We start from the raw sequence: 26,623 nt of genomic DNA on the forward strand, positions 1-26,623 counted from the left end.
TTTTGTTAAGAAATATTTTCCTCTCTTGTTCGGTCAATTCGATTTTTGGTTAAAATTTCACATGCAATCGGTTCGGTTTTTGTCTATTAGGTCGAACGGTGAATTCGGTTAAGGAGTTGTCGGTTTAGTTTCGACTGAACCAACCAAAACCGAACCGAATGCTCACCCTAATAGTGATTATAGTAATATAAAAATAAATACGAGTTACTTACATTATAAATATATAAATTGTTACAATTTAATCACGTTTTACAAATATCTTTTTTAATAAATTCATACATCGACAAAATCTGGAGAATAGTGTGTTTTGATGTGTGAATGATATTAATTTATATAATATTTTTAGTCATTTCATCGATCTACCAAAACCGGCTATTGTAACATTGATTAATTTTATGAAATTATATATAGCTGGTGAATTTATATGTAAAAAACTTTATAGTTGATGAATTTAATAATGTAGATAACTCTTTAAATATTGGATAGAGAGAGAAAAAATTTAGTTAGTTATTTTCAAATGCCATAATGACATCTCCACTTTAAAGAACCTAAATTTGTGCTTCAATGTTGGCACCTTTTTTTGCTTTATGGATATTTAAATTTTAAATACTAAAATCTTCCATTTCCATTTGCCTTTTTAAGTTTCTTGGAACAAGAAGAAGTTTGGTGCTTTATTTCTCTCATTAAACAGCTATGAAACATTCACTGGGTATTTCTTTCTTCACCACAGTTTATCTTATAATTCTGTATAATTTATAGTATGCTTTATTCTAGCTTTTTGGTTTAAAAATTCAATATGCGAAAGATTAATTTTAAATAAATGTGAATTAACGCAACGCTTGTGGGAGGAATTGAACTCACGATCTTAGCGGAATGCTGTCCGATGTTTATATTATTCGAGCTATAGCTGGTTGGTACTTACTATCTATTGTTAGTGCTTACTGCTTAGTGTATAACTTCAAGCTGGATTAAGGTTCCTGTACAATTTTGTTAAGTTCTGTTTGTATTTTCCCATTGTTTTGTTTTCCCATTCCTTGTTATTAAACTGCTATTAAAACTCTACTGCTACATTATCTTACTGATAGACTGTTAAAACCTAATAGTTATCTGTATCTGGCTAGACAAGAGATTTTTTTTTTTTGATAACTGGGGAGTGGAGCGTTTGCGGGAGGAATTGGACGCACGACCTAGCAGAATGTTGCTTACCGCTTATACCATTTGAGCTATTGCTCGTTGGTAGACAAGAGAATTAATCAAAAGGAGTTCAGTGAGATTTTTCGTATTAGTTTTTGTGGCATTTAACTTCAGTTTCCTTCTCTTAGCTTTTCTAAGGATTGAAAAATTGTAGTTACAAGTTAGATTTTAAGGATTATTCTACATCACTTTTGAGAATCTTTTGCCGTTTGATATTAGGTTGAGTTGAGTTATATGTTAATTCTGGAGTAGACGTAATAGTTGAGGTTCTTGGTAGCTTACAGTGGGTTGATTAATCAACACTCTTTCCGAATGATAGGAAGAAACTCGAAATGTAGATATTTCAACTGTCTTATGTTTAACATATATGTCGATACTAACTGTAGAACATTTAGAATGCTGTAGGACTGTGTAACTATACCGAAACTGTCTGTCTGTGTTGCGCCTGCAGTTTGATTTACACTTATGTCGCTTTTAAGGCACATCTCAATCTTGCCCTCTGAAGTCCTTGTCATCGAAAATAGGAGCCATGCTCTTCAATTGTGGATCGCAAAACAAATATAAGAGGTTGGATGCAAAGCTTGAAAAGAAGATGATCGAGTTCAAGAGAAATTCGGCTAAGAATACGAATTTTAAATCCATTAACAGTATTATCTTGAGATTTCCTCAGATCAAAGAGGGATTGAAGGACATTCGTGGCGTGTTTGAACAGTATGGTGAGTTTCAATTCAACTAGGTTTGTTTTCTCTAACCTCATGACAGTGTGCATTTACTCTCTGCAGCTCTATTTTGCAGACGAAGATGCAAATGGTGCTATTGACCGTGAGGAGCTGAAGAGATGCTTACAGAAACTGCAAATTAAGCTAAAAGATCAGGAGGTTGAGGATCTTTTTCATTCATGTGACATTGATGGAAGCCAGGGGATACAATTCAACGAGTTCATTGTTCTTCTGTGTCTCATTTATCTTCTAGTTGAATCTCCATCGTCTGCTCACAGTGTATCCGCAGTAAGCTTCATTTTCATCTAATTTTATGATTTTCAAGAATTTGACAAATCAGATTCATATCAAATATATTTGACGGCATGAGGATTTGTTTCAGACATCAAGGACCTCTTCACCGGAGCTTGAGGCCACTTTTGACACTATAATAGAAGCATTCTTATTTCTTGATAAGAATGGTGATGGCAAACTGAACAAGAAAGATGTGCTCAAAGCACTGAATGATGATTCTCCTGGGGAGAAATCACCTGCGCGTATCTCCAAGTCTCGATTCCGTATGAATCTTCTTCACATGCTTATTAATTTTTCTTGTCCTATAGTTTAAGCTACATTTTAATCAGCTTGTTGGTGATTTCTATAAATAAATGCAGAAGAATTGGACTGGGACAAGAATGGGAAGGTCAGCTTCAGGGAGTTCCTGTTTGCTTTAATAAACTGGGTCGGGATTGATTCTGATGAAGAAACTGAAAGTTAAATCAAGTAGTAGACAGCACAAGAGAGAGAATGAGGTTATATTAAAAGATACATGTAAGTACCTGAAAATTTTAAGTCTCTCATTCAGATATGTTGCTACTTTTGTCGACCTGTGCTCTAAGATTTTTCGTTTCAAATGATAATAGTTATAGTCATCTTCTGCTTAATCTCGATCTCTTATGATATCTTTTCATTTCCTTAATTAACGAGGAGATAAATCGTTTTCGTCTTTTTTTCATTATTGATTATGTTCTGCCTCTTAATGTTGGAAGAATCACATGCAAGGAGTATGTTTGAAGAGAAAGTGTTTTTTTTTTAAATTTTAAATCGAGTAATGTTCTTCTTAGAGTTAACTAAAGCTTTTCTACATTTTCGCGAGAGATGCATCTCAAAACATGAAAATCTATTACAGAAGAAAGCATCTACATTAGATAGTATACAACTGCCAATAAACAAAAAAAGAAAAGAACAAAAGAACTCTTAACTGTGCCAGAACCTCGCAGTCCTTTATCTATTTGTCACTGTTGTGCAGTAGTGTTACTCATTGTATTCCTAGAGCTTGAATTCTCTTTATCAATGACAAAGAAGAGGCATTCTTATGTTTCCATTCTTCTCTACTTTCCGTTTTCTGCTCTATTCTCTTGAAGAATTGGTCGTTTCCGTCGAGTATGCTTATGGTCTGCCTCATGTTTGGTCTAAATTCTGGGTTGGACCTAGTGCATGCAATTCCCAGTTTGAGAAGTCTCATTAATTCCTTAAGATCATACTCACAGTTCAACCTTATATCAACCAGTTCCTCTAATGGTCTTTTCTTTGCCTCGAATTCTTGAACTCTATCGACCAATAGCACCTCTGGTCGGCGGAAGTCCACTGCCATATGTCCTGTGACCACCTCAAGCAATACCACACCAAAACTATAAACATCAGCCATTGTGGTTGCTTCACCATTTTCTATGTATTCTGGTGACATGTAACCGAAAATCCCACGAACTGATTTAGTTCCTTGATTTGTTGCTTTGTGGGCATGATCATTTCTTGTCAAAAATTCTGCAAGGGCGAAATTACCGAGTCTCGGGTTCATGTCTGGATCGAGAATGACAGAGGAAGAAGTAATATTTCTGTGGATAACTTGTTCTTCCCATTCCTCATGAAGATAAAGAATGGCAGAAGCAAGTGATTTTACAATGTTGTATCTGTGACGCCATTTCAGGATCGAGTGACCGATTCTGTTGTCGTGATGGAAAAGGAGGTTACTTAGGAGGCGGCTTGCTGAATAGTCATAAACCACAAGCATTTCTCCTTGCTCGGTGCACCATCCACGAAGCTGTACTAGATTCCGATGTCGGAGCCTGGCTAAATTTTGGAGTTCAGATGAAAATCGGGTTCGGATAGCAGGGCATTTTGTCATGCCAAGTCTCTTCACCAGGACTTGGTGGCCATCTTCAAGGATTCCGTAGTATGCAGTTCCGAAGTCGACTTCTGCTACCCTATGAGAGTCGGAGAAATTGTTTGTAGCAGAAATGATTTCCTTGTAGGATATTTCCCTGGGAGTTTCAACCATGAAGTGAGTGTTTCGTCGTTGACTTCTGCTGTCAGAAGAATTAAAATCATTGTTTCCGAATTCTGCCGTTGCATAAATAGTTTCTCCAATGGCTGTGACAAAAATTGTTGAAGTGATGGATACGGTGGTTGTGTTTGAGCTAGGTGTGGAGGTAGTGGACCTGCTGGTGCTGGTGTTGCTTGTGCTAGTTTCAGATGAGGACGATAACGAGATGTAACGAGGATGTGACCGAAATGACGGAAGAGGTGGCAATTTTCCTGACATGTTGCCTGAAGTTGCTTCTACAATCCATTTCATGTTAGGCCGAAATTGTGGATTGTGAAGCGTGCAGAGAAGTCCGAGATGAATAAGCTTTTCCATATCAGAGTGTGTATAAGACCCATATTGGAGCCTATTATCCCCTGCTTGTAAGAGCTTCCCATCATCTGATAGCCTCCTGACCCAGTCGAGCAAAATGATTTGATCATCTGGGTACGTAAGATCAAGCGCCCGTCTTCCAGACACCACCTCCAACACAACAATCCCAAAGCTGAAAACATCAGATTTTGCGGTAGCAAAACTTCTTTTTTGGAAACTCTCAGGTGGCAAATAACCAATTGTCCCACCGATTCTAGTCGAATCTGCTAAACGAAACTGGTGGTTTCTCACCGAAGGCGTCCTGGTTGGGTACTCAAGTTCATGTTCAAGCCATCGCGCCAGGCCAAAATCACCAAGCCGCGCATTGTAGTGAGTGTCAAGCATCACGTTACTCGTCTTCACATCTCGGTGAATAATTTGAGTCTCTAACTGTTCATGGAGATAATGAAGAGCGGCTGCAAGGCCTCCAATTATATTCTTTCTCCTATCCCAGTTAAGAGGGTCGGCTGTCAGGTTTTCTGGCCGTCTAAAAAGCACCCTGTCAAGGCTAAGATTAGGCATATAGTCATAAACCAGAAACAACTGGTCTTCATGAACACACCAACCTCGTAACCGGACGAGATTCCTGTGTCGAAGATTAGCCACCGCAACCAATTCAGCTTCGAAAGTTTTCTCAAACTGCTCCCCTTTCTCAGCCAAGCATTTGACAGCAACTACAGAAGCATCACTAGGTAAAACTGCTCTATAAACCTTGCCGAAACCTCCACTTCCAAGAACCTCATCTTCACTAAAACCGTTACTACCAATATAAATCTCAGCATAACTGAAAATCCTCGGATTATCCCCACCAACTTTCTCAGATATCTGTATTCCTTCCGAATCCTGAAACACACAACTAGACTGTTGTTCTCCGGGTCTTCGGCGGTGATAACAGTTAAACCATTTTGAGTCATACAATCGGTGTAACGAATCGCCAAGAAAATCAAGAACTCGAGTTCCACAACCGCTGCTGTGGAACTTCTTGTGTGTTTTCCTCTGTTCTTTGATGGGTGAAGGAGGGAGTTTCGGTTTACGGTGACCGCGATGGCGGCGGTGGTTGAGGTCATATGATGCAAGTTCACCCAAGCTGTCAGCTGGTAAGATGATGCAGAGGCGGTTAAGCTGCTTCATGGCGGTGCCCGGCTGTAAAGATTGGAATTCAGATAAGAATGAAGAACTAGAAGAAATGCATTAAATTTAGAAGATGGAAGAAGTCAAAAAATGAAAAGGTACGTGTTCTGATGAAGGGGTGTGTGTATATATGTGAAATATTGGTGCCTTTTTGAGAATGTGAGTGCTATTAATTCAACGTAGTTAGGTTTCATGATTTGAATTGTATTTCTGTCGAACAGCCAACAAGGGTCCTACTTAACTAGCCCACATTATACATACACACAACACATCACCATCGCCGTCGCCGTCGCCGTTCGTCATCAGAAAAGAAGTTTCTGAAACAGTAAGTTGCTGATAAACTTTTTTTACTAGTCTTGTAAAAGTTGTATACGTTCTGAAATATTCCTGAAATTTGATGACCTCTTCAAACGCGTAGTAAACAGAAGAGTCTATGATTTTTTGGAATTTTCAGGTGTAGGATTTTTCTGGGTGGTACTATTCAGCTTGTTGAAGGGTTGATTTTTTTAAAAGATTAACTATGTTGCCGGTAGTTTACAAATTACTTTATTAACATAAGTTCATGAGTTTAGATGTATATCATAGTCTGATTCATGAGCAAGTTTATAGTCCCTAATCTCTTTCGCTGAAGGGCGGTCCGGTTTGAGTTTTTTAATCTTTAGAGAAAGGAAACATTTGTAGGAGGATTTGAACTCGGAATCTAGCAATAGTTAGGAATAGTTTGTCAGCTGAAAAATTGTAGAAAATACTGTCAACATACGATTATCTTTTTCACTATTAAAATTCTCATTTTAGAAGTTCTATTTTTTATTTTATATATCTTACATTTTACTATATAGAGCTGGCCATTTTTTTAATTATCACAAAGTTTAATAAAACACTATTAATATTTAATGCTGTAAATTTTTACTGTTCTTTTCTAATTTTCTTAATATACTTTTACTTAAAATAGTCATTACTTTTTATTAGTGAATTTTAGTGAAGGATAATATAAAAAATTAATTTTAAAAATTGTCATTTATTAAAAATGGACAAGAGTTTTGAACCTAAAGAACAGCTCTTTGAGATGGAAGGAATTGTGTTTTTAGTGACTTTTGTTTCTGTAAATACATTCTATTACAATTAATAAAAATATACATGTCATCTTAATATTATATATCTATATTTTTAAGGAAAAAAATACTACCTTTTATTTTTTTTTATCCATTTAGTTAAAATTATACTCCCTCCGTCCCAATAGAGTTGTCCACTTTGAGAAATTTTTTTGTCCCAAAATTCTTGTCCACTTTCAAAAAGTAACTAATTTTTATACTCCATTTTCCTTTATTACCCCTATTTAAATCCACTAATGAGTAAATTGAAAATAAATTACAAGTGGACCCTATATTAAATAGGGGTATAACAAAAAAAGTTAGGAAAATTTTATAAAACCTATAAATAATAATTGTTTTTTCTTAAAATATGTGATAAAGGTAAAGTGGACAACTCTATTAGAACGGAGGGAGTACTTATTAAGGAAATGTTGATTTTGTCTTAACTTGTTGAAATCATCTAAAAATTCTATAAGAACGAGTATTTATATGCAAATATAAAAGACGAGGTTGTTATCAGAAGACAATTGATAATGATAAAACAAAAAATTATCTCAAAAAAATTATATTTTTTTATTGATAAAAAGAATAAATTGAAATTGAAATTAATAATTTTCTTAAAATAAAATATAGTAAAACAACAGAGGGAGTAGATATCAATTTGGTAAGATGAAGAATATTAATGTAAAAGGAAGTTGAAGGTTGGGATGGGTTAGGTGGATTGCATTAAATATAGAAGAAAGTGAAATGAATGGGATATGGTTATGAAAATGTGATCACTTCTTTAATGGAAACAAGTCCCATAAGAAGTTGATGATGAGATGAGATGAGATGAGCCTCACTTTTTTATTCAGCAAATATAATCTGATAGGACAACAGTCCCCACCTTATTAACATTGTCAGCAAATCAACATTAATGGTATCACAGAATTAAATTCAAGTTGAAATTGATTTTTTTTTCAAGATTTGTAGGATTTCAAATTTAAGTCAATTTGTATAGGATGATAGGGTTAATCACTATCCCCTATGCCAGCGAGACCTAGACCGAGTGGCTACGTATTTTCAAATTTATTTTTGAAATTTCAGTTTCGAGTCTCATACAATTAATTATTAGGCCGATTTAAAGACCGTTTTTAAAACTATTACTCCCTCCATTTTTTTTAGTTGTCACTTTAGTCAAATGTGTTTTCCATCAATAGTTGTCTTTTTAGGAATTTAAGATAACATTAGCTAGTATCTTCCAAATTTATCCCTCACCTAATAAATGACTCTATATATGACTCAATTTAGAAAAGTATTTATTACATAATAGGATTATATGAGTATTTATTCTCATAATTTAAGACAAAAACCCCACTTTCTTAATATGTACAATTTTTGCTAAATGGACAACTAAAAAAATGGAGGGAGTAACTAACAACTAACCTACTTAGATTCTATCTCATACACAAAATTGCTATCACGTGTGAATTTATTTGCTTTTTTTTTTTATAAATAGATACTCTTTTTTTTAGAATAATGAAAAATTTCATTAATAGAGAAATAAAAATACAACTTGATCAAATATTGAATATATCAATACATTCGAGAGGTACAATAATAGAACATCAGTAAAATAACAGAAAATCATATCTGATTTCTTCAATCGCATTGACGGAGTTCTTTGAATATGCAACTCTGCGATCCGTCCGCTCCACTCGAAGGTTATTTTAAACCACAAATCGACTCTTTGGTCTTTGAATGAGTCCGATTGAGAGAATATTAGAAATAAGATTTCTACTGATAACACTTCAGATCTACGCTCTGTAGATAATTCCATCAAGGAAATAGCAAAACCCGTAAAAATTAGGAGGCAGAACTCCACTAAGGAAGACAAAACCTCCATAAAGGAAGAAAGAAAAATACCAACAGATCACAGATCTGTGATTATTGACGCAAAATAAATTAAATACGAGATTTGAAGAGAAAACAAGAAGGTAGGGAGGTGAGTTTGAACCAAATAATGGCCAAAATCACCTCCCTCTTGTTACGGCTAGACTTTCTGAAAAGAAAGAGAGAGTTTAGAGAGATGAGAGAAAGTCAATTATGAATATTATATATTTTTGTCTTGCACATAAATAGATACTCTCTTGATTTTTTAATTATTCATATAAACAAATTTATTTATCATAAATAGATGATGTTTTAGAATTTTTAAAATGTCTTTTATAATTATATTTATAAAGTTAAAGTCTTTACGAATAGACTTGATAAATAAAATTATATTAGATATTTAATATTTGTAATTTGAGATAAAGGAATTATTTCTTTAATATGAGCAATTTATGTTAAAGGGGCAACTAACAAAATATGGAGGAAGTATTAGATTACTAAAACTCTCTTTTGAGCGGTTATCTATATTTATATCTATACTATATATAAAAGCACGGATGGGGTGGGGGGGACAGGCAAATTTACTGAATAATTCTTTCCAGTTCACTATTAAATAAAGGTTTTATAGTCATTAATTAATTAGTTATTTAAGTAATCACTATTGTAATTAAAGTTCTAATTAGAATAGGTAGCTAAATTATCTTCAATTTAGTTTTTAGTATGTAAAAAATAACTAAATTGTTTCCAAATTAGTAGGAATACATATCTTTTAGTTTGATTGAACTACAAAATTAAAATATTGTATTTGGTCAATATAATATTAATTAATTATGGTTATTATAAAACCAAAAGAAGAATAAATTAAGTACGGAAAAAAATTTAATAACCGAATATATTATATTTACTTTTACAAAAATTCTTAATTAATTTAATATTAATTACTATATATAAAAGCACGGATTGGGGACAGCCAAATTTACTGAATAATCCTTTTCAGTTCACTATTAAATAAAGGTTTTATAGTCATTAATTAATTAGTTATTTAATTAATCACTATTATAATTAAAGTCCTAATTAGAATAGGTAGCTAATTATCTCCAATTTAGTTTTTAGTATGTAAAAAATAACTAAATTATCTCCAAATTAGTAGGAATACATATCTTTTAGTTTGATTGAACTACAAAATTAAAATACTGTATTTGGTCAATATAATATTAATTAATTATGGTTATTATAAAACCAAAAGAAGAATAAATTAAGTATGGAAAAAAATTTAATAACCGAATATATTATATTTACTTTTACAGAAATTCTTAATTAATTTAATATTAATTACTATATATAAAAGCACGGATGGGGGACAGGCAAATTTACTGAATAATCCTTTTCAGTTCACTATTAAATAAAAGTTTTATAGTCATTAATTAACTAGTTATTTAATTAACACTATTGTAATTAAAGTCCTAATTAGAATAGGTAGCTAAATTATCTCCAATTTAGTTTTTAGTATGTAAAAAATAACTAAATTGTCTCCAAATTAGTAGGAATACATATCTTTTAGTTTGATTGAACTACAAAATTAAACTACTGTATTTGGTCAATATAATATTAATTAATTATGGTTATTATAAAACCAAAAGAAGAATAAATTAAGTATGGAAAAAAATTTAATAACCGAATATATTATATTTACTTTTACAAAAATTCTTAACTAATTTAATATTAAGTATAAATAAAAAATTGATATAATTATAATAAATTTACTAATATGTTTATTGACGAGTTACGTTACGAGCCACGTGCATAGCACGTAATGCGGAACTAGTAGTTAAAAAAAACTACAATATTTTAAAAGTTATATATTTTCAAAAACAAAATTTAGAAAGGTTTCTCATAAAAAAATTACTCCTCCTAAACTGTAAATTTATTTATGTGGTGGTCCACGATGAACATAGTCTAAATAAAATTTGTCTAATTATCAAAAAAATATATTATCTTATAATCGATTTAATGTAACGTCTAAATTGAAAGTACATCTCTATTAATTTGCTGGTTTGCTATTTTGATGTTTTGATAACTAGCACGGCTCGTTCTAGTTCATAATTAGCATGGAATTAAATTAGAATCTCTTCAAATAATGCCAAATAAATACTTGAAATATATTGATAAAAAAAATACTTGAAATATATAGTAGTAATAAAAATTGAAACTCTTAAATTGGATCAACAGCATTTTATCTCTTACTGATTACTTTATATAGTGCTTTATGATTGACTGAAAGCACAAATGCAATTACATAATTAATGTTTGATTAAGAGCAAAAAAAAAAACTTAAAAGATAATTACTTATTGCATCAAATTAAAACATGTTTAAACATGTTTTATTCATAATTAAGAAAAAATTGAAATACTGTGTAATCAGCAAAATGTTGATGATCAAATCATTTAATCAGAAATCCATCAAGGTAAAATAGGTGTGGATCAGTTGAGCTCAATCTGAGGTATAATTGCTAAGGATAGGTATTGTTCAAAAGTCAATTTTTGGCACAGCTGTCATAAGAGAAGTGGCCCAATTCTTTATTTTAGAGCAAATTACTATGACACCCCTCACATTTGACATAATTCACAGTTAAGTCCCTCTTTTTTGAAAATTGAACTATATAACCCCTCACTTTTGGTTGTGTCAACGACTTAATCCTTCCATCCATTTTGGATGCTAGTCAACGAAGTCAATAAAACTATATGGTCCCTCACTTTTATTTTTTTCAACTATTTCACCCCTTATTTTTGTTTTTGTCAACGATTTAGTACCTCAGATTTGATAATTAATTTACCCATAAGTCTCTTGACTTCGTTGACTAACACTAAAAATAAATGGAGGGACTAAAATGTTGACGGAAGCAAAAGTGAGGGGCCACATAGTTTAGTTTTAAAACATGAGGGACTAAAGTGTGAATTATGTCAAATATGAATGGTTTTATAGTAATTTGCTCTTATTTTAAATTATTTTTTACATTTTATTTTTATCTATAAAAAATAAATTATAGATCCATATCATATAATTATATCTTTGAGATATTTTTGACAAGAGCGTATAAAATGAAAAACGTTACTTATAAGATACTAATTTTTTTTAGAAAAGCATACTTTTTAAAAGATTGACTGGTTTTATATTTTTTTATAATTATTTTAATTATCTTATCTTTAACTCTCCAAAATAAAAATCATTTACATCCGCTCATTTTTTTACCTTTTTTTATTTTAATTAAAGGATGGAGAATTAAATATGGGACTCTCAAATTGAATTACAATAACCCTATCACTAAGTAGGTTAAGTATGTAAAGTTGATTATAAAGTGAATGAAAAATAGTTTCTAAGAGATTGAATCATGTTTTTTTCAAACCAATTTATAGTTCATTGTCGAATCGGTTGAACCGACGTTGAAATACCAGGTGAGAGACTCAATTTAGGCAAGATATCTCCTCAAAATAAAATATTAAAACAACCTAAATAAGGGAATTGTTGTGGTTTGGATTGACATGAATTAATTTTTTGTTGATGGTATTGTTTAATACATAGAGATATACATGGCAGTTAGTTTTGAGGTGGGTGTTGTGGGTAGCCTAATTTTGTTTGATACTTATTTATTAGTTTTGTCCCATTTGGTATTGATTTTTAGTGGCAAATGATAAATGTTCATTACTTCATTGTTGAGTCCTTTTCCATTTGGGGATTTGCATGAATTCAACTTTTTCTTATGGATGGAGGGAAAAGATAACCAATTTTTTTTTTAACTCTTTGGGTTGCTAAATGTTATATATTGGATTCAATTTTGAATCTTAAAATTTAGACTATACATTATTGAATTTAATTATGGCTACAAGTGCCATAAATTTGAATTTTGAAAGACTTTGGAGAGAAGGGAATTGGAATAGGAATAAGATCAATATTGGTTTAATTTGAGAGATTAAGTGTATTGATTATGAGAAAAAAATTGACGATACCTCTTTCTAGATTCTGAAAAATAATTTTTAGTTTATGACAATTTTTTTGTCATAAAGTTCTATTAAGGATTTGTGACAAACTACAACTATAGAATTTTGTTATAGTAGTATTTTATGTTATAATTCCGTCGTGAATCTTTAAAGATCAAACATAAATCTTTTATATAAGTGTTGAGCAGGAAACTGTCAGGTCGTGAGTTCAAATCCTCCCGTAAGCGCTAATTAATGATGTTCAGAATGTTTTGTATTCAAACAAATTAAAGATAAAATGAGAAGTTAGTTGAAAATAATTAATTTAAGGCAAACTCTAAAAAAATACCAAACTTTTACCATTTTTGTCAGTTATGACCAAATCTTTCAAATTTTGCAACTATAATCCGTTTTGGCAAATTTTGCTTCTTTTATAGCCATTTTTGAATCAGTTTGGTTTTTTTATATTGTGATTAAATCTTTTATTATGACACAACACACAAATGTTTGATATTTAATTGTAAATAAATCTTATATACGTGGTTGTAATGTTGGCGAGAAAATCAGTTTGATTCGAATTTGACTATAAAAAGAACATAATTTGTCAAAATAGATTTATGTTTGCAAATTTTGAAAGGTTTGGTCATAACTGACAAAAATCGTAAAGGTTTGGTATTTTTTGAAGGTTTGGCCTTAATTTAACTATTATTTTCAAATTTTTATACAAACTAAAATGTACACATCTTTATTAAAGATAGATAATATAATTGTTTTTCTTGATGTTGTCAATGTAGAGAGTATATTTGTTTTCATAATTAATGAAAGAAGACCGCTTGTAAGAGAAATTCAACCCACACTTTAGCAGTAATCAATTTAGCAGATTATTGTCTAACGCTTATACCATCTAAATTATAAATTATATATATACTATAAAATTGAAGAATGTCAAAGTGTTGTTGAAATTCAATGGAAATTTAATCAAAATGACGATTTCATTATTTTCCACATAGTAAGCTTTAAGCACTTTCTTCAACAACAACTACAACATCTCCAAGCACACATTTAAAAATTTCTTTTTTTCTCACTTCCTACCTCACTTATCTACTATTGATTTGGTGGAAATTAAGGTTGTAGACACTTTTGATTAGGTTTAAAAATTGACTATTTGACAACTATATTTTTCAATATAGGATTTCAAATATTAAAAAAGACGTAGACGATGTTTTTTTACCTTTTTCGAGATGTATTAAATAGTTTAATTTAAATTAAGTTTTTTTGATAATTTTAAATTAAGTTAATATGCACCTTTAAATTTATAAGAAAGGTATAGATTCTTTTTTATATGACAATATGTTTTGAATGAATTTGTGAGGTTTCTAATTAGTGAATTTACTTATGGTTGAGAAGTTGATTGATAAGGTTAATCAAGTAAGTTAAATTTTGGAACTGTAAAAAATGTGTTAACAATAGCTATTCTTGACTTGGACTTATAAAACAAAATCAGTTGGCCGTGACTAGAGGAAACAAGACAGTTTCCAAGACTTTAGTATTCTTATTCTTTCTTTCATTACTTATATTCATTTTTCAACTTTAAATTTCAAATATATAAATTTATCTTGAAAATTTTATATACGTTGAACTATAAACCGATTGTCACTAACGGGACTCGAGTCTACAGCTTAGTAACTCCAACTAAATGTATCAATAAGCAAGACTCATAATTTTGATTGTTTTATGCCATAAAAAAACTCGAACACTCAAAAAAAAAATTATGGACAACAGATTCACAATCTAATATTTTTGGAGCAGAAGCGATTCATTTCATTTATGCATATCATTTATGATATATCGGTGGGATATTGCACACACATTGAGTACACTGTATACATATATCATAAATATTTACTAGATACGACATTGAATATTTATGTTCTTTTTGACGTTACCGGTTCAGTTTTTAAAAGAAACAATTGCAGGCCATTTCAGTTCTTGAATTTCAGGAACCTGAAATGCCTGGCAAGAAGCAAGTTATGGATCATAAATCAGTGAGGCCTCTATTTTTACAACCTCCAACGCAGTTTCTGTACTTACCTGACGAATGCACTTAGACAAGGCCTGGCCCTGGAATATCCTATTCATATTCATAGAGCGAATTTGAGTCCAATTTAATTAAATTTAATTTTTTAAAATATAAGTTAAAGTTTGATTTGGAGTCAATTGAAGACTAGTGTTTTCTATTAAAACTCGCTCTGTATACTATATTTATGTGGCTTTCTATTATTTTTTTCAAACCTATATAAAAATATAACCCCATTCTAAATAAGCGAATTTAAAATAATTTTAGACATATATCAAAATCGATAAAAAAAAATTGTCCAAACCTGATCCAATCGGCCAGGCCTGGACGGATACTCGACTCAATGATCATCTCTAGGCATCTCATGACCTCAAGATAAAACATTGTAATAATATAAAGCACAAGTTCCTAATACTTTAAACAAATTTCTTAATGTTTTAAATTAATAATAATTTGACCATCCTACAAATAAAAAATTACCGATTTGGCTTATAGTAATTTATGCTTTTGGCTCCATTCCTTTTTTTTTAATCAATTTAAATACATTTACTAAGTTAATTTCATTTAATAGTTATGTATTTAGATTGCAAATCATTTGAAATTTCTGTTTCATGACAAACATTCTCAAAATCTGAAAAATTTATAATAAAATATATATTCAGTCACATTTGTAGAACTTTATGCATAGTTTCTTTTTTCTCTTCTTAATAATTAAATATAACTTTTAACAAGAAACAATATTTTCCCTACTTTTCTCCAAGAATTGTGGATTGTCAGTCCATTTTAAACCATCCAAAACTAGAGGTTGAGTTGAGATGACAGATACTAACTAGACAAATTCACTACCCAAATCTAATCAAAACTTATAAATTTTTACTTTAATTCCTTAAATTTTCACTCTATCTCATAACATAACCAAAATAAAAACTGAATTACAGCATTTGTTTAATTCTCTTGAATCAATCAAACAGTAACAAATAAAAAATGCCGTGCCTTGCAATTCGTAGATGGACATTTAGTGGTTTAGTAGGAGCATTTCTTGATCTTTCAATTACATTTCTTCTTCTATGTGCATCAACTCTTGCTTATTTCGCCTCGAAATTTCTTGCCGTGTTTGGATTGCACTTACCGTGTCCTTGCACGGGATTTTTCGCGATTCCTGATTCCGATAATAACTGCTTGCAAAGACAATTTATTGATTATCCTTTACGCAAAATTTCGTCCATTCAATCATCGGTCAATGCCAAGTTCCCTTTCGATTCAATCGGAAATCGTTCGCAATGGAAATGTAAGAGTAACATTGCTAAAATTGCCGGAGTTGGATCCGAAGGTGAGTCGTCCTCGTCGTGTATCTCAACATCTTCAGGAAAGATTGTGGAATTAAATAGTACGGATCTCGACGATTTGGTTAAGATGAAAGAACACGGTTTTGTGATGGGTGCAATCAGCTCTCGGCATGGTAAAGAACCGAAATTCGAATTTAAATGGAAAAGTCTTCCCCGCCATAGATCAAAAAATAACCTCAGACGTCGGAAAAAAGGCGTTGTCGATAACAGAAAGTTATTGCACGCTTTGTCGTTTAAATCTATATGGTCATCTGATGGATCTCCACAATCTGATCCTCAGGATCTTAATAATTGTAGAGGTAATATTTTTCCCTTAGTTGCTTGAAAATCTTAATCTTAATTTGACATATTAATTCGTGCATTTCATGTGAAAAAGTGCATTTGTTATGTCTTATGCATGCAATATTCAGTTTTTTTTAATTATTAAATTACGACCAAATGCAGGTCAGAAAAAGAAAATTTTAAAACCAAAAACATAAAATGACTATAGTTTTACAAAAATATGTTATACAAATTAAATTTCAAAATTTTATAGAAGTTTCCAATCGTCCGGAAATTAGAAGCTTTTAAAACACAGACAATTTATTAAAAATTGACTTGCAACTTCAAAATCGCTCTCGTTATTTTGAATAATCTAGCTCGGTAAGAGATGGCTTCTTTCGAAGTACGTCTCGTGCATTCCGCGCATAACAATTCAATTCCTTCACCGAATGAAAAAACATTAGACATTCCGCATTCTCAAACCAATACTTTTGATATTATTTGATGTAAATGTAGAACTCCAACAAATTTCGCGGTCGATATATGATTGGTTTTGATGATTTCATATGCATAATTACAGTCTCTAATTATTCATTTCAGATGGAAACGAAGGTAATTCAATGGTGGACATCGGATCAAAGAGAAAAATTTCACAAGGTTTCGAATTATACGAATCAGTCGACGAAAACGATATTACAGATCAAGAAAACAATTCAGAATTACACGGAAATTCAAGAAATACGATCAAGCTTCTCGAACTAGCACTAGAAGAAGAACACGCCGCTCGAGCCGTCCTGTATATAGAACTCGAAAAAGAGAGAACCGCCGCCTCCACGGCGGCCGACGAGGCAATGGCGATGATCCAGCGCCTCCAAGAAGAAAAAGCGTCGTTAGAAATGGAAGCAATGCAAAGCCAGAGAATGATCGAAGAAAAATACGCTTACGACGCTGAAGAAATGAATATTTTGAAAGAGATTTTAATCAGAAGAGAACGAGAAAAATATTATTTGGAGAAGGAAGTCGAAGCTTATCGGCAAATGCTCATCGGAAACGAGGAGGCGTATATGAACACGTACGGTTACTGTAATTTTAGCGACGAAGATTATAAGGCGGGAAAATCGAAGCAAGCTTCGATTAACGGCGACGATGTTGTACCGGAATATTCCGATGAGGAGATTATACCGTCGAGCGCGACGTTGAAGTTAATTGAATCGCCGTCGAGTTCTTCACCGGAGAATTCGAATTCGAATCAAGATCAAGATGATTCGATTCATGATGTTCATGTAATTGATGATCAATCTACCGTGCCGAAGCAGTTACCGACGAAATTAATCAGTCAGTCTAGCGTCGGATTACCGCCGATTCCGAGTTCGAGTTCGAGAACCAGATCGACATCCGTGCACGGCGGATTACGGCCGGATATGCGGAGGAAATCGATGTCGGCGTTTGATTCGGAGCGGTTTAAAATTGGGAGTGAGATTAGTTGGCTGAGGGAGAGACTGAGAACTGTTCAAGAAGGAAGAGAGAAGATTAAGATTTGTAAAGGGAATAAGGAGAGAGAGAATACTCAGCTGCAAATATTGGAAGATATTACCAGTCACCTGAAAGATATTCGCCAGTTGACGGAGCCGGGAAAAGCCGCCCGCCGCGCTTCATTGCCGCCGATTTCTTCTAACGTACGCATCTTATTTATTTCACTTTTGCTTCCAAATTTTAGTAAAATTTTATTTTAGCCCATGAACTTGACACAAAAATCAGAACTGTTTAAGTTTGTATTTTTTGACAAATAAACCCATTATTTGTCAAAATTAAGTCATTTTACACCTAATTTGGAATTAGACATCACGTTCTTAATTTTGACAATTCCAGATTAGGATGTCAATTGATTTAATTTTGATAAAGTCGTGAATCTATGATAATTTGTCAAAAAAAACTGGACAATTTTGATTTTCTACATCAAAATACTTATATCTTGAACTTTTCAGGTCATGTCCAAGAAAAGGCGGTGGCGGAGTGGTCCTTTGCTGCTTGAAGGAAGCGTATAATTATTGGTAAAGAAAGTTAAGGATTTGTGAGATGTAGTTGGTCTTTCATTTCATTCCAAGCGTAGACTGGAATGTAGTTGGTCTTCATTTTGTCAATTAGGGAATAGTGGGATTGATTTTTTTTTTCTCTTTTTTTTGAGAATATGTGATTGATATTTTAATTTTTATAAAAAAATTAATTTGATTTTTCACATGACTATATAGATTTGAGTTAATGCATTTAATTTTGTTTATTCTATCTTCCTTTTTACAAAAGTTTCATGATTTTTTTTATTAATTTCACCCCCCGTCTATTTGATACACCATATTTTATACTAGTATTTAGTAAAACATTAAAGATTTAATTCATTTCTAATAAATATGTATACTTATCCCTAAATTGAATAATAATTTTATATTCTAATATAAAAAATTAATTATTTATTTTAAATTTTTATGTTTATCCAAACGACCTAATATTTTGAGACGGAGGAAATAATAAATATAAGATTATTTTTTTTAGATAACCAAATAATTCTTTAAATTTGACCATATTTTATTATTTAAATTGTCCAAAATTTATATATCAGTCATGAAACTTAAAAATTGGAAGAGAGAAATTAAAGAAAAGAATGGATTAATTATTTAATGGTGAAAACTGAAAAGGCAGATTGAAAAAAAAAATGAAGATAATTTTAAAAAACAAAAATAATCTACTAACAATTGCTCATTGCGATCAAAGCCATCTGAAAGAGGAGTGTTTATCCCATGCAACCGTTGCGCCACGTCATTTATACATCAAGCCAATGAGCATTTGCGATAAGGAATCTTTTAATTATTATTTATTTTTTTTATCATTCAATTTTCCACATGGCTAACGCACAATTGGTTTGTTGCACGAATGACATGGCGCAACGGTTGTGTGCAATAATTTTTGTCTGAAAGAGATCCAAAATCTTGTCCATCAAAATTAAAAATTGAATGACTTTAGATAACGGTAAAATAACGTCGTTAATTTGCAGTATTTCACATAATTACGCATTAACTACCAGATTCCCCAGCTAATCTCTCAATTAATTAAGCCCGCAGCAAAAACAAATTGATAGCTACTCCCACTCTCACAAAGCGCTTGACAAACACGAACCAATAATACAAAAGAAAAACAATCAGATAAAATGCGCGTGTCGATCCCAATCCTTAAAAGCGCTGAATATTCAATGGGATCACATTAACGACGTCGCATTAACCTTGGGAATTGGAGTACAAACGTTTGAATTACAGTATTTTAAAAAACAAGCCAAAGAGAGAAAAATTTGTCCATTTCTTTGAAACTTCTTAGTTTAAGCAGTTGATGTTAGAGTTTTGTTTCATTACTGGTAACTGAGTTCACTCAGTAGCAAACTCGCGAGTCTATGATAATTTGTAAGTTTCTTATTTTCTTGAAGTTTAATCCGAGTTGTTATAATTTATCTGTTTGGTTGCCTTAGAAAATGAAGGAAAATGAAGTTAGTGTATTGACTAAGTTTCAAGTTTAGTGTAAATTTTTGCATTCTTTTGGCAATCAAGCTATAATTTGTTTTAATTGTTCAATGCAATGAATTTCTTTTATTGATAACCGGCGAGTGGAGCGTTTGTCGGATAAATTGAACTCACGACCTATCAGTTTGCTGATACCGTTTGAGCTATTACTCATTGGTTCAATGCAATGAAGTTAAATTTAATATTTTTATTCATTCTGATATGTTTAATCTTATTTTTAACAGGAGCTGGTTTTGTTTTGCTTAGTCAATTGGACTGTTGAAATTATTTTCTGAGAAAATGCCTTGTCATGAGGTGAAATCATGGACATTTGTTGGTCTAGTGGGTGCATTTCTTGATCTTGCAATTGTATTTCTTGTTCTATGTGCATCAACTCTTGCGTTTTTCGTCTCGAAATTTCTGGGGTTGTTTCGATTGTCTCTGCCATGCCCTTGTAATGGACTGTTTGGTGATCCTAATAGTGGAAAATGCTGGCAAAGAGTGTTGGTAAATTGTCCATCTGAGAAGTTATCATCTGTGCAATTCTCTGTTAAGAACAAGTTCCCGTTTGATTCGATATGGGACAAAAACTTAAATCCCGAATCTGATAAAAATTGTGAGTATGCATTTGGTGGATTGAATGATGTAGCATCATCTAGCTCATTTCAGGAGAGGGTGAGTGAAAGGAGTCTCGTGAAAGAGGAGAATTTTGATGCTAAGGGGAAGGGGATTTGGCATCAGAAGGTGAGAAATGCTATTAGGCGTCGTAAGAAAGGCGCTGCTGATAATGGAAGGTTTTCTTCTGGTGTTTCATTTGATTCTTTTCAGTCTGATACACAAGCTCTTCCTCGATCTCCTTCCAGCGTTAATAAGACGGCAAACGAGAGTAATGAAGGTACAGTGGTACTAGTTAATTCTTGTGGTTGTGACTTGTCATATTATCAATTTTTTATGAGATGAATCTATTATTACTTATTAGTGTGCATTGTGTTTTTGGATAGTTTTGGATGGTTTTAATTAGTTTCCATATTATGTTTTTCTTTAAATGTCGATGAAGAGGTCCATATATTGAACATTTCAAATATATTCAGATGCTTGCAGAAGTTCCAATGTAAGAAACATATGATTAACTCAAATAACTTTGCAAAATTATTTTGACAAATAGAGATAGTGCATCGCAACTCTGTAATGCAGTACTCTACGTGCTTTAATATGTCAAATCATTTGTTTTCCCTGTATTTTACGTTCTTAGGTGATGGTATATTAGATTTGAATTTGAATCCTGAGTGTTTGACTTGAATTTGATAAAGAATATATACTTTTTCAGAATATTGCCTGTAACGTGCATCATTGTGATTTTAGATAGCAGGGACTTCTCAATGGACATGGATTTTCTAGGAAGACAGTCTACTTGTTCTGAATCAAATGAATGTACGAAAGACAAGAAACCGACAGGGAAGGACGGATCGCATGTTGAGCATTTGGACTTTAATCTCCAAGGGAAGCTTTCAGACGGTAATGATGAAAAGAATACAATTAGAGTCCTAGAACATGCATTAGAGGAAGAGCAAGCAGCGCGTTCTGCTTTGTATATAGAGCTTGAGAAAGAGCAGAATGCCGCTGCTAGTGCTGCAGATGAGGCCATGGCAATGATACTGCGTCTACAAGAGGAGAAAGCATCGATAGAAATGGAAGCTAGGCAGTACCAGAGGATGATAGAAGAAAAGTCTGCTTACGACTTTGAAGAAATGAACATTCTTAAAGAGATCCTACTAAGAAGGGAAAAGGAAAAACACTTCTTGGAGAAGGAAAATGAAGCTTATAGGCAAATGATTTTTGGCAGTGATCAATTGGATCCTGATTGCGAGACAGATTCGACAGGAAATGCAAATAGATCTGCTGAATATGAAGTTTTGTCCATGGAATCACAATCTCACAGTTTTGCCTTGGGGAAAGAGATGTCAATTCCAGAGTTTGATAAAGTTCATTCCTTGAAACAAATAACTACAAACAAATATCAACAGCATTTGTCAAGTGGCAATGAAGAGATCAATGACGGGGATGAGAAAATTAAGCTGTTATTGCCGGAAAAAATGCCGGTTCCTCAAGCAAGAGAGGCGAAATTTCTAGAGGTGACTAAGGAACCGACTGCAGAAGGATTTTCTTTGCAAGAGAAGAAATTGGCTGCTCTTGTTGAGGAAGTACAGCAGCAAACTGATGTCATCGATACAAGCCGAGGGTCATCGTACTTCAACCGTACTTGTGATGAAACCAATAATATGGATTCATGTGTGCATGATATTCATATGGTTGATAATAAATCAAATACATGTGATGAAGTTGGAAGTAGAAAACAATCAGAAAATATTTGCTTAGACATGCCGAGATCATGTAATAGTCCGGTTCTGAGTAGGTCAAAAACAGAGCAGTACATCAGCAGAAGCTGCTCCGAAATAACTAGTGGATTACCACCTAGAGGTTTCTTGCAAAAAAAGCCATTGCTTTCTGATCTCAGGAGAAACTCCATGTCTGCAGTTGATTATGAGAGGTTCAAAATTGACAATGAAGTTGGGTGGCTAAGAGAAAAGTTAAGGATCATACAAGAAGGTAGAGAGAAGCTAAATATTTCAATGGACCATAGGGAAAAAGAAAACATTCAGCTGCAACTTTTGGAGAATATTGTGAGTCAGCTTCAAGAAATACGTCAAACGACAGAAAGCGGAAATGTTATTCGCCGGGTCTCATTGCCCCCTCAATCATTCAAGGTATAGCAATGATTCATTTAATATGCAAAGATGCCCTCCTATGATTGTTGATGTTGCTTGTAATGCAAGTTAATTTGTTTTCCTGATGAAAAACTTCTATATTTTCAGATAATGTCGAAGAAAAGGCGGTGCCGAAGTGTGTCTTTGGAAGTGCATAGAAGCAATTAAATAGTTGCTATATGAATTACTAAGCTAGCAATGTCATACCAATTTATCTCGGCTTCTCCAAATCTATGTGCAGAATGTTAAATCAGAGATTTCAGATCGTATTGGAGGAATGGCATTGGAGCAGAGAAATTGCATTTTGCATAAAAGTGCATTTTTATGAACTATTAACACTGTAGGTACCTGAGACTATTCCCATGTTCTAAAAAAGTTCAAATAAGTACATCTGATAGGTTAATTTCTCCTGCAAACAATTGCTAGATTACAGTTGAATAAAAAATATGATTAGCTCTTTTTTTAATGGTTTTTTTAATTATTGAAGCTAGCTGTTTTATTATTCTGTTTCTCTAAATTTGGCTGACGGAATAATTATTCGGTTGTTTTTAATTTTTAATTTTTAAAAAACGCATAACTAATGAAAATTAATGTTTGTAGTCTCTATTAGTTAATAAATTTATATAATCAATTTTCTTCTACTTTAAAAGTTTATTGATTTAAAATTTATTTTAGGGTCTAAATGTTATATGATAAAAAAATTCGAGGACTGATTTGCACCTTTTATCATTATATTTATATCATCGGTTAATAAATGGGACATATATGATTATCATGGGCCTCCTAAGGCAAGCGCACATTTTTCTCATCTTTTATCTCACTACCCTATGATCACTAAGTTTATGGAATGAGTTTATATGAATCAAACTTAATTTATTTTAATAATTTAGTTTATTATTCTTCGAAATAAGGCTAATGACATTCACTTTAATATATTCAGAGCGCATAACAAACATACGTGAATTAATTTACAATAAAAATGTTAAAGTTAAGATAAAATATTGAATAAACTAAATAAATAAATTGAATTGATACATTTTTACATTTTCTTTTCATGCACTCTAAAAATATAAAAATGAATATAGTTGATTTTCTTTGGGATAATTATAAACTGAATTATCAATATAGACCATATTTGATTTATATAACTTATAGAGTATGTAGTGAGTTATTTAGAGGTTATGGATTCAACACTCTGTATGAACAAAATATTGTTTTATTTAATTATTTTAAATGTTGACTTACTCGAATTGATCGGCATTAGGCTGGACCATTGCTGGATCTCCGATGGACTGCCGGTGGCTGAACCGTCGGTAGTCAGCCAAAACGAACTTGTTATTTGAGCGTAGAAGATTATGTGTAACAAATTGTAAATTTGTAGAACTAATAAGATGTCGATATGTGTAGGGTCACAATTGCCATATTGTTATAAATTCATCTTATTTTGGGTTAAGGGTGAGTAGTGTAAAATATTTGTTCGTTTTGAGTGATTTCTACATAATTTTATTGTGTGAGGTAAAAATAATAGAAAGATGCTCTTTTAGGGTAGGCTAATCCCCTGAAAAAACCTCCACCTTTCAGTCCCTTTTCGTTTGCACCCTCACGTTGCAAAATCACCAATTTTACCCAAATCCACACCTTTCGTTTTCAATTCCACCCTCAATTATTGAAATACACAACTTTTACTTTCAATTACACCCTCAAGCATTAAATTGATCTTTTTTCCAATACTTCATATTTTAATAAATATTCAAAATAGTCCCTAATATTATAATTAAAACAAAAAAAACCATCTTTCTAAAATTTTAAAAATTAATTTTAAATATTATACAAACCTTTTTATTTAAAACTTGCTGCTTTTATTTTGAAAATAAATTTAAACTAATTAAATTATATTTTATATCGTTTTTAGTTTAATTTTTTTAAAATTTTTTTTTGTCCTCCGGCAAACCGAACCAGCTCTGGTTCGTCTTCCATGGAAGACGAACCAGAGCTGGTCGTCTTCCATTGGAGGAAGACGAGACCAGCTCGTCTTCCTCCCATGGAAGACGAACAGCTCGTCTTCCATGGGAGGAAGACAAGCTCGTCTTCCTCCCAAGGAAGACGAGCTGGTCGTCTTCCTAAGGAGGAAGACGACCAGATCTGGTCGTCTTCCTCCTTAGGAAGACGACCTGGGTCATCTTCCTTCCATGGAAGACGACCAGATCTGGTCGTCTTCCATGGAAGGAAGACAACCAGCTGCTGGTCGTCTTCCATAGAAGGAAGACGACCAGCTGCTGGTTTGTCTTCCTTGGGAGGAAGACAAACCAGCTCGTCTTCCTCCCATGGAAGACGAGGAGGTCGGCTTCCATGGGAGGAAGACGCGGAGGACGACGGCGGCTGACCCGGGGTGGGTCGGAATACGCGGAGGACGACGGCGGCCGACCGAGAGTGGGTCGGAATACACGGATGTAGTATTTTTATTAATTATTTAGTTAATTAAATTAATTTTTTTAATGATACATTAAAAAAAAATTAATTATAATATCAAATAAATTAGAGAGGTCGAATAAAATCGGATTTGAATTTGTACAAAATAATAATATTTATTGAATTCAATAAAAATTTATTATTAAGTTTTTTTAATTTGTGAAAAGAATATTCTTTTATTTAAATATAACATTAAGCTCTATTTAGTATATATGCTTAAATATTAAGTATTGATTTGGACCTTTTTCAAGTGAAAAAAGGTTGATTTAATGCTTAAGGGTGGAATTGAAAACGAAAGGTGTGAATTTGGGTAAAATTGGAGATTTTACAACGTCGGGGTGCAAACGAAAAGGGGCTAAAAGGTGGAGGTTTTTTCAGAGGATTAGCCTTTAGGGTAACTGTGTTGACAGCCCAATAATTTATTGGTTCCTCTATTTCTTATATGCCCATTTTCCTGTACCACACATATTTCATTTCATCTAAATATTGAGCTTTTTGCGAATTCTTTCATTAAAATGTATTATTAATTCTAAAGTCAAAAAATGCAAATTCATTTTCTTCAAACCCAAAATTTATTTGATTTTAATATCATCAAGTAATGCTTCATTCAAACCTTGAAATTTTCATTATTCGCCAAATTGTTTTGTTAAAAAAATCTAACAAGAGCCCTTTCTAGATAAAAAGGCTTCACCTTTTTTAAACAAAGGGATAAAGAATCTTAAATTGAATACTTATCTCTAAGAAAAAAACGTGATTGTATTGAATAAAACAGTAGATATATTATAATCATCAATATCACAAATCCAGAACTTTATAATCATCAATGAATTACTATAATATAAATATAATTTTATGAATTATATCATAAATAATTTGGTATATCAATTGCTATAAATAGGAATATTTGAGAACCATTAATATTCCTATAGTCCATTAAAAAAAGTAAGAAAAAGTTGGTTAATGTTTGGTATTGATAATGATTAATTAATTGATTCATTCATTAATAATTAAGCATACATATAATAAGGGTTTACAATCATAGAATATACTAAAATAAGATAGAGATAATTATGGGATTTGTGGGACTTATTCTAAAGTGTTAAAATCATATACCTTAATTACAAATTAAGAAAGCTTGTGTTACGGCACATATATCTCATTTTCTCACCTTTTCATATTTATTTTTATTTTTACCCTATTGTTTTTATTTACTATTATCATCAATTTTTTTTTTTGAGGTTCTTATCACTTTAATGTAAATGTAATTAGTAAAAAAATTAAGATAATGCCGTTTCAACCGGGAAGTCAATAGGCCACGTTTTAGGGTAATTATTCATCTCCAACTTCAAAATCAAAACCTCCATTTTTCACCCACTTCCTTAATTATACCCACAACCATCTCCATTAGCATTTAATCGAGATTTAATTTTCTTTCTTGATAAGAACATAAAATTATTCATTGTTTATC

The 26,623-nt window shown here is 32.1% G+C and overlaps 4 protein-coding genes across 6 annotated transcripts; 3 read left to right on the forward strand and 1 right to left on the reverse strand.

Annotated features, from left to right (window-relative positions):
• The first annotated feature begins 513 nt into the window (after nucleotides 1-513).
• LOC126667566 (probable calcium-binding protein CML22) lies at nucleotides 514-2,836 on the forward strand. 3 transcript variants are annotated; one of them, XM_050360557.2, is made up of 5 exons: nucleotides 514-709; nucleotides 1,646-1,910; nucleotides 1,990-2,201; nucleotides 2,296-2,470; nucleotides 2,567-2,836. In XM_050360557.2, the coding sequence occupies exons 2-5, from the start codon at nucleotides 1,724-1,726 to the stop codon at nucleotides 2,668-2,670; spliced, it is 678 nt and encodes a 225-aa protein (XP_050216514.1). In that variant the 5' UTR covers nucleotides 514-709; nucleotides 1,646-1,723; the 3' UTR covers nucleotides 2,671-2,836. The 3 variants fall into 3 exon arrangements, with proteins under 3 accessions (XP_050216514.1, XP_050216512.1, XP_050216513.1); XM_050360555.2 differs by having other exon boundaries at nucleotides 1,674-1,910; XM_050360556.2 differs by having other exon boundaries at nucleotides 1,719-1,910.
• Nucleotides 2,837-3,051: 215 nt separating this feature from the next.
• Nucleotides 3,052-6,035, reverse strand: LOC126667565 (receptor like protein kinase S.2). The gene has a single exon (XM_050360553.2). The coding sequence runs from the start codon at nucleotides 5,755-5,757 to the stop codon at nucleotides 3,211-3,213; it is 2,547 nt and encodes an 848-aa protein (XP_050216510.1). The 5' UTR covers nucleotides 5,758-6,035; the 3' UTR covers nucleotides 3,052-3,210.
• A 9,687-nt stretch (nucleotides 6,036-15,722) lies between these two features.
• Nucleotides 15,723-18,657, forward strand: LOC126670773 (uncharacterized). The gene is made up of 3 exons (XM_050364594.2): nucleotides 15,723-16,417; nucleotides 16,980-18,055; nucleotides 18,365-18,657. Exons 1-3 carry the CDS (start codon nucleotides 15,757-15,759, stop codon nucleotides 18,422-18,424), a joined length of 1,797 nt encoding a protein of 598 aa, XP_050220551.1. The 5' UTR covers nucleotides 15,723-15,756; the 3' UTR covers nucleotides 18,425-18,657.
• A 1,035-nt stretch (nucleotides 18,658-19,692) lies between these two features.
• LOC126670319 (uncharacterized) lies at nucleotides 19,693-23,152 on the forward strand. The gene is made up of 4 exons (XM_050364022.1): nucleotides 19,693-19,825; nucleotides 20,167-20,816; nucleotides 21,284-22,686; nucleotides 22,795-23,152. The coding sequence occupies exons 2-4, from the start codon at nucleotides 20,222-20,224 to the stop codon at nucleotides 22,852-22,854; spliced, it is 2,058 nt and encodes a 685-aa protein (XP_050219979.1). The 5' UTR covers nucleotides 19,693-19,825; nucleotides 20,167-20,221; the 3' UTR covers nucleotides 22,855-23,152.
• Nucleotides 23,153-26,623: the final 3,471 nt, after the last annotated feature.

This window comes from Mercurialis annua, linkage group LG2, assembly GCF_937616625.2.
Source record: "Mercurialis annua linkage group LG2, ddMerAnnu1.2, whole genome shotgun sequence".
Lineage (NCBI taxonomy): Eukaryota > Viridiplantae > Streptophyta > Magnoliopsida > Malpighiales > Euphorbiaceae > Mercurialis > Mercurialis annua.

Coding starts and splice junctions, on each gene's coding strand:
- LOC126670773 (XM_050364594.2), top strand. CDS start 15,757: ATGCCGTGCCTTGCAATTCGTAGATGGACATTTAGTGGTTTAGTAGGA. Junction 16,418..16,979: donor GGATCTTAATAATTGTAGAG/GTAATATTTTTC, acceptor TATTCATTTCAG/ATGGAAACGAAGGTAATTCA. Junction 18,056..18,364: donor TGCCGCCGATTTCTTCTAAC/GTACGCATCTTA, acceptor TGAACTTTTCAG/GTCATGTCCAAGAAAAGGCG.
- LOC126670319 (XM_050364022.1), top strand. CDS start 20,222: ATGCCTTGTCATGAGGTGAAATCATGGACATTTGTTGGTCTAGTGGGT. Junction 20,817..21,283: donor GGCAAACGAGAGTAATGAAG/GTACAGTGGTAC, acceptor TTGTGATTTTAG/ATAGCAGGGACTTCTCAATG. Junction 22,687..22,794: donor TGCCCCCTCAATCATTCAAG/GTATAGCAATGA, acceptor CTATATTTTCAG/ATAATGTCGAAGAAAAGGCG.
- LOC126667566 (XM_050360555.2), top strand. Junction 2,202..2,295: donor CTGCTCACAGTGTATCCGCA/GTAAGCTTCATT, acceptor GATTTGTTTCAG/ACATCAAGGACCTCTTCACC. Junction 2,471..2,566: donor TATCTCCAAGTCTCGATTCC/GTATGAATCTTC, acceptor AAATAAATGCAG/AAGAATTGGACTGGGACAAG.
- LOC126667565 (XM_050360553.2), bottom strand. CDS start 5,757: ATGAAGCAGCTTAACCGCCTCTGCATCATCTTACCAGCTGACAGCTTG.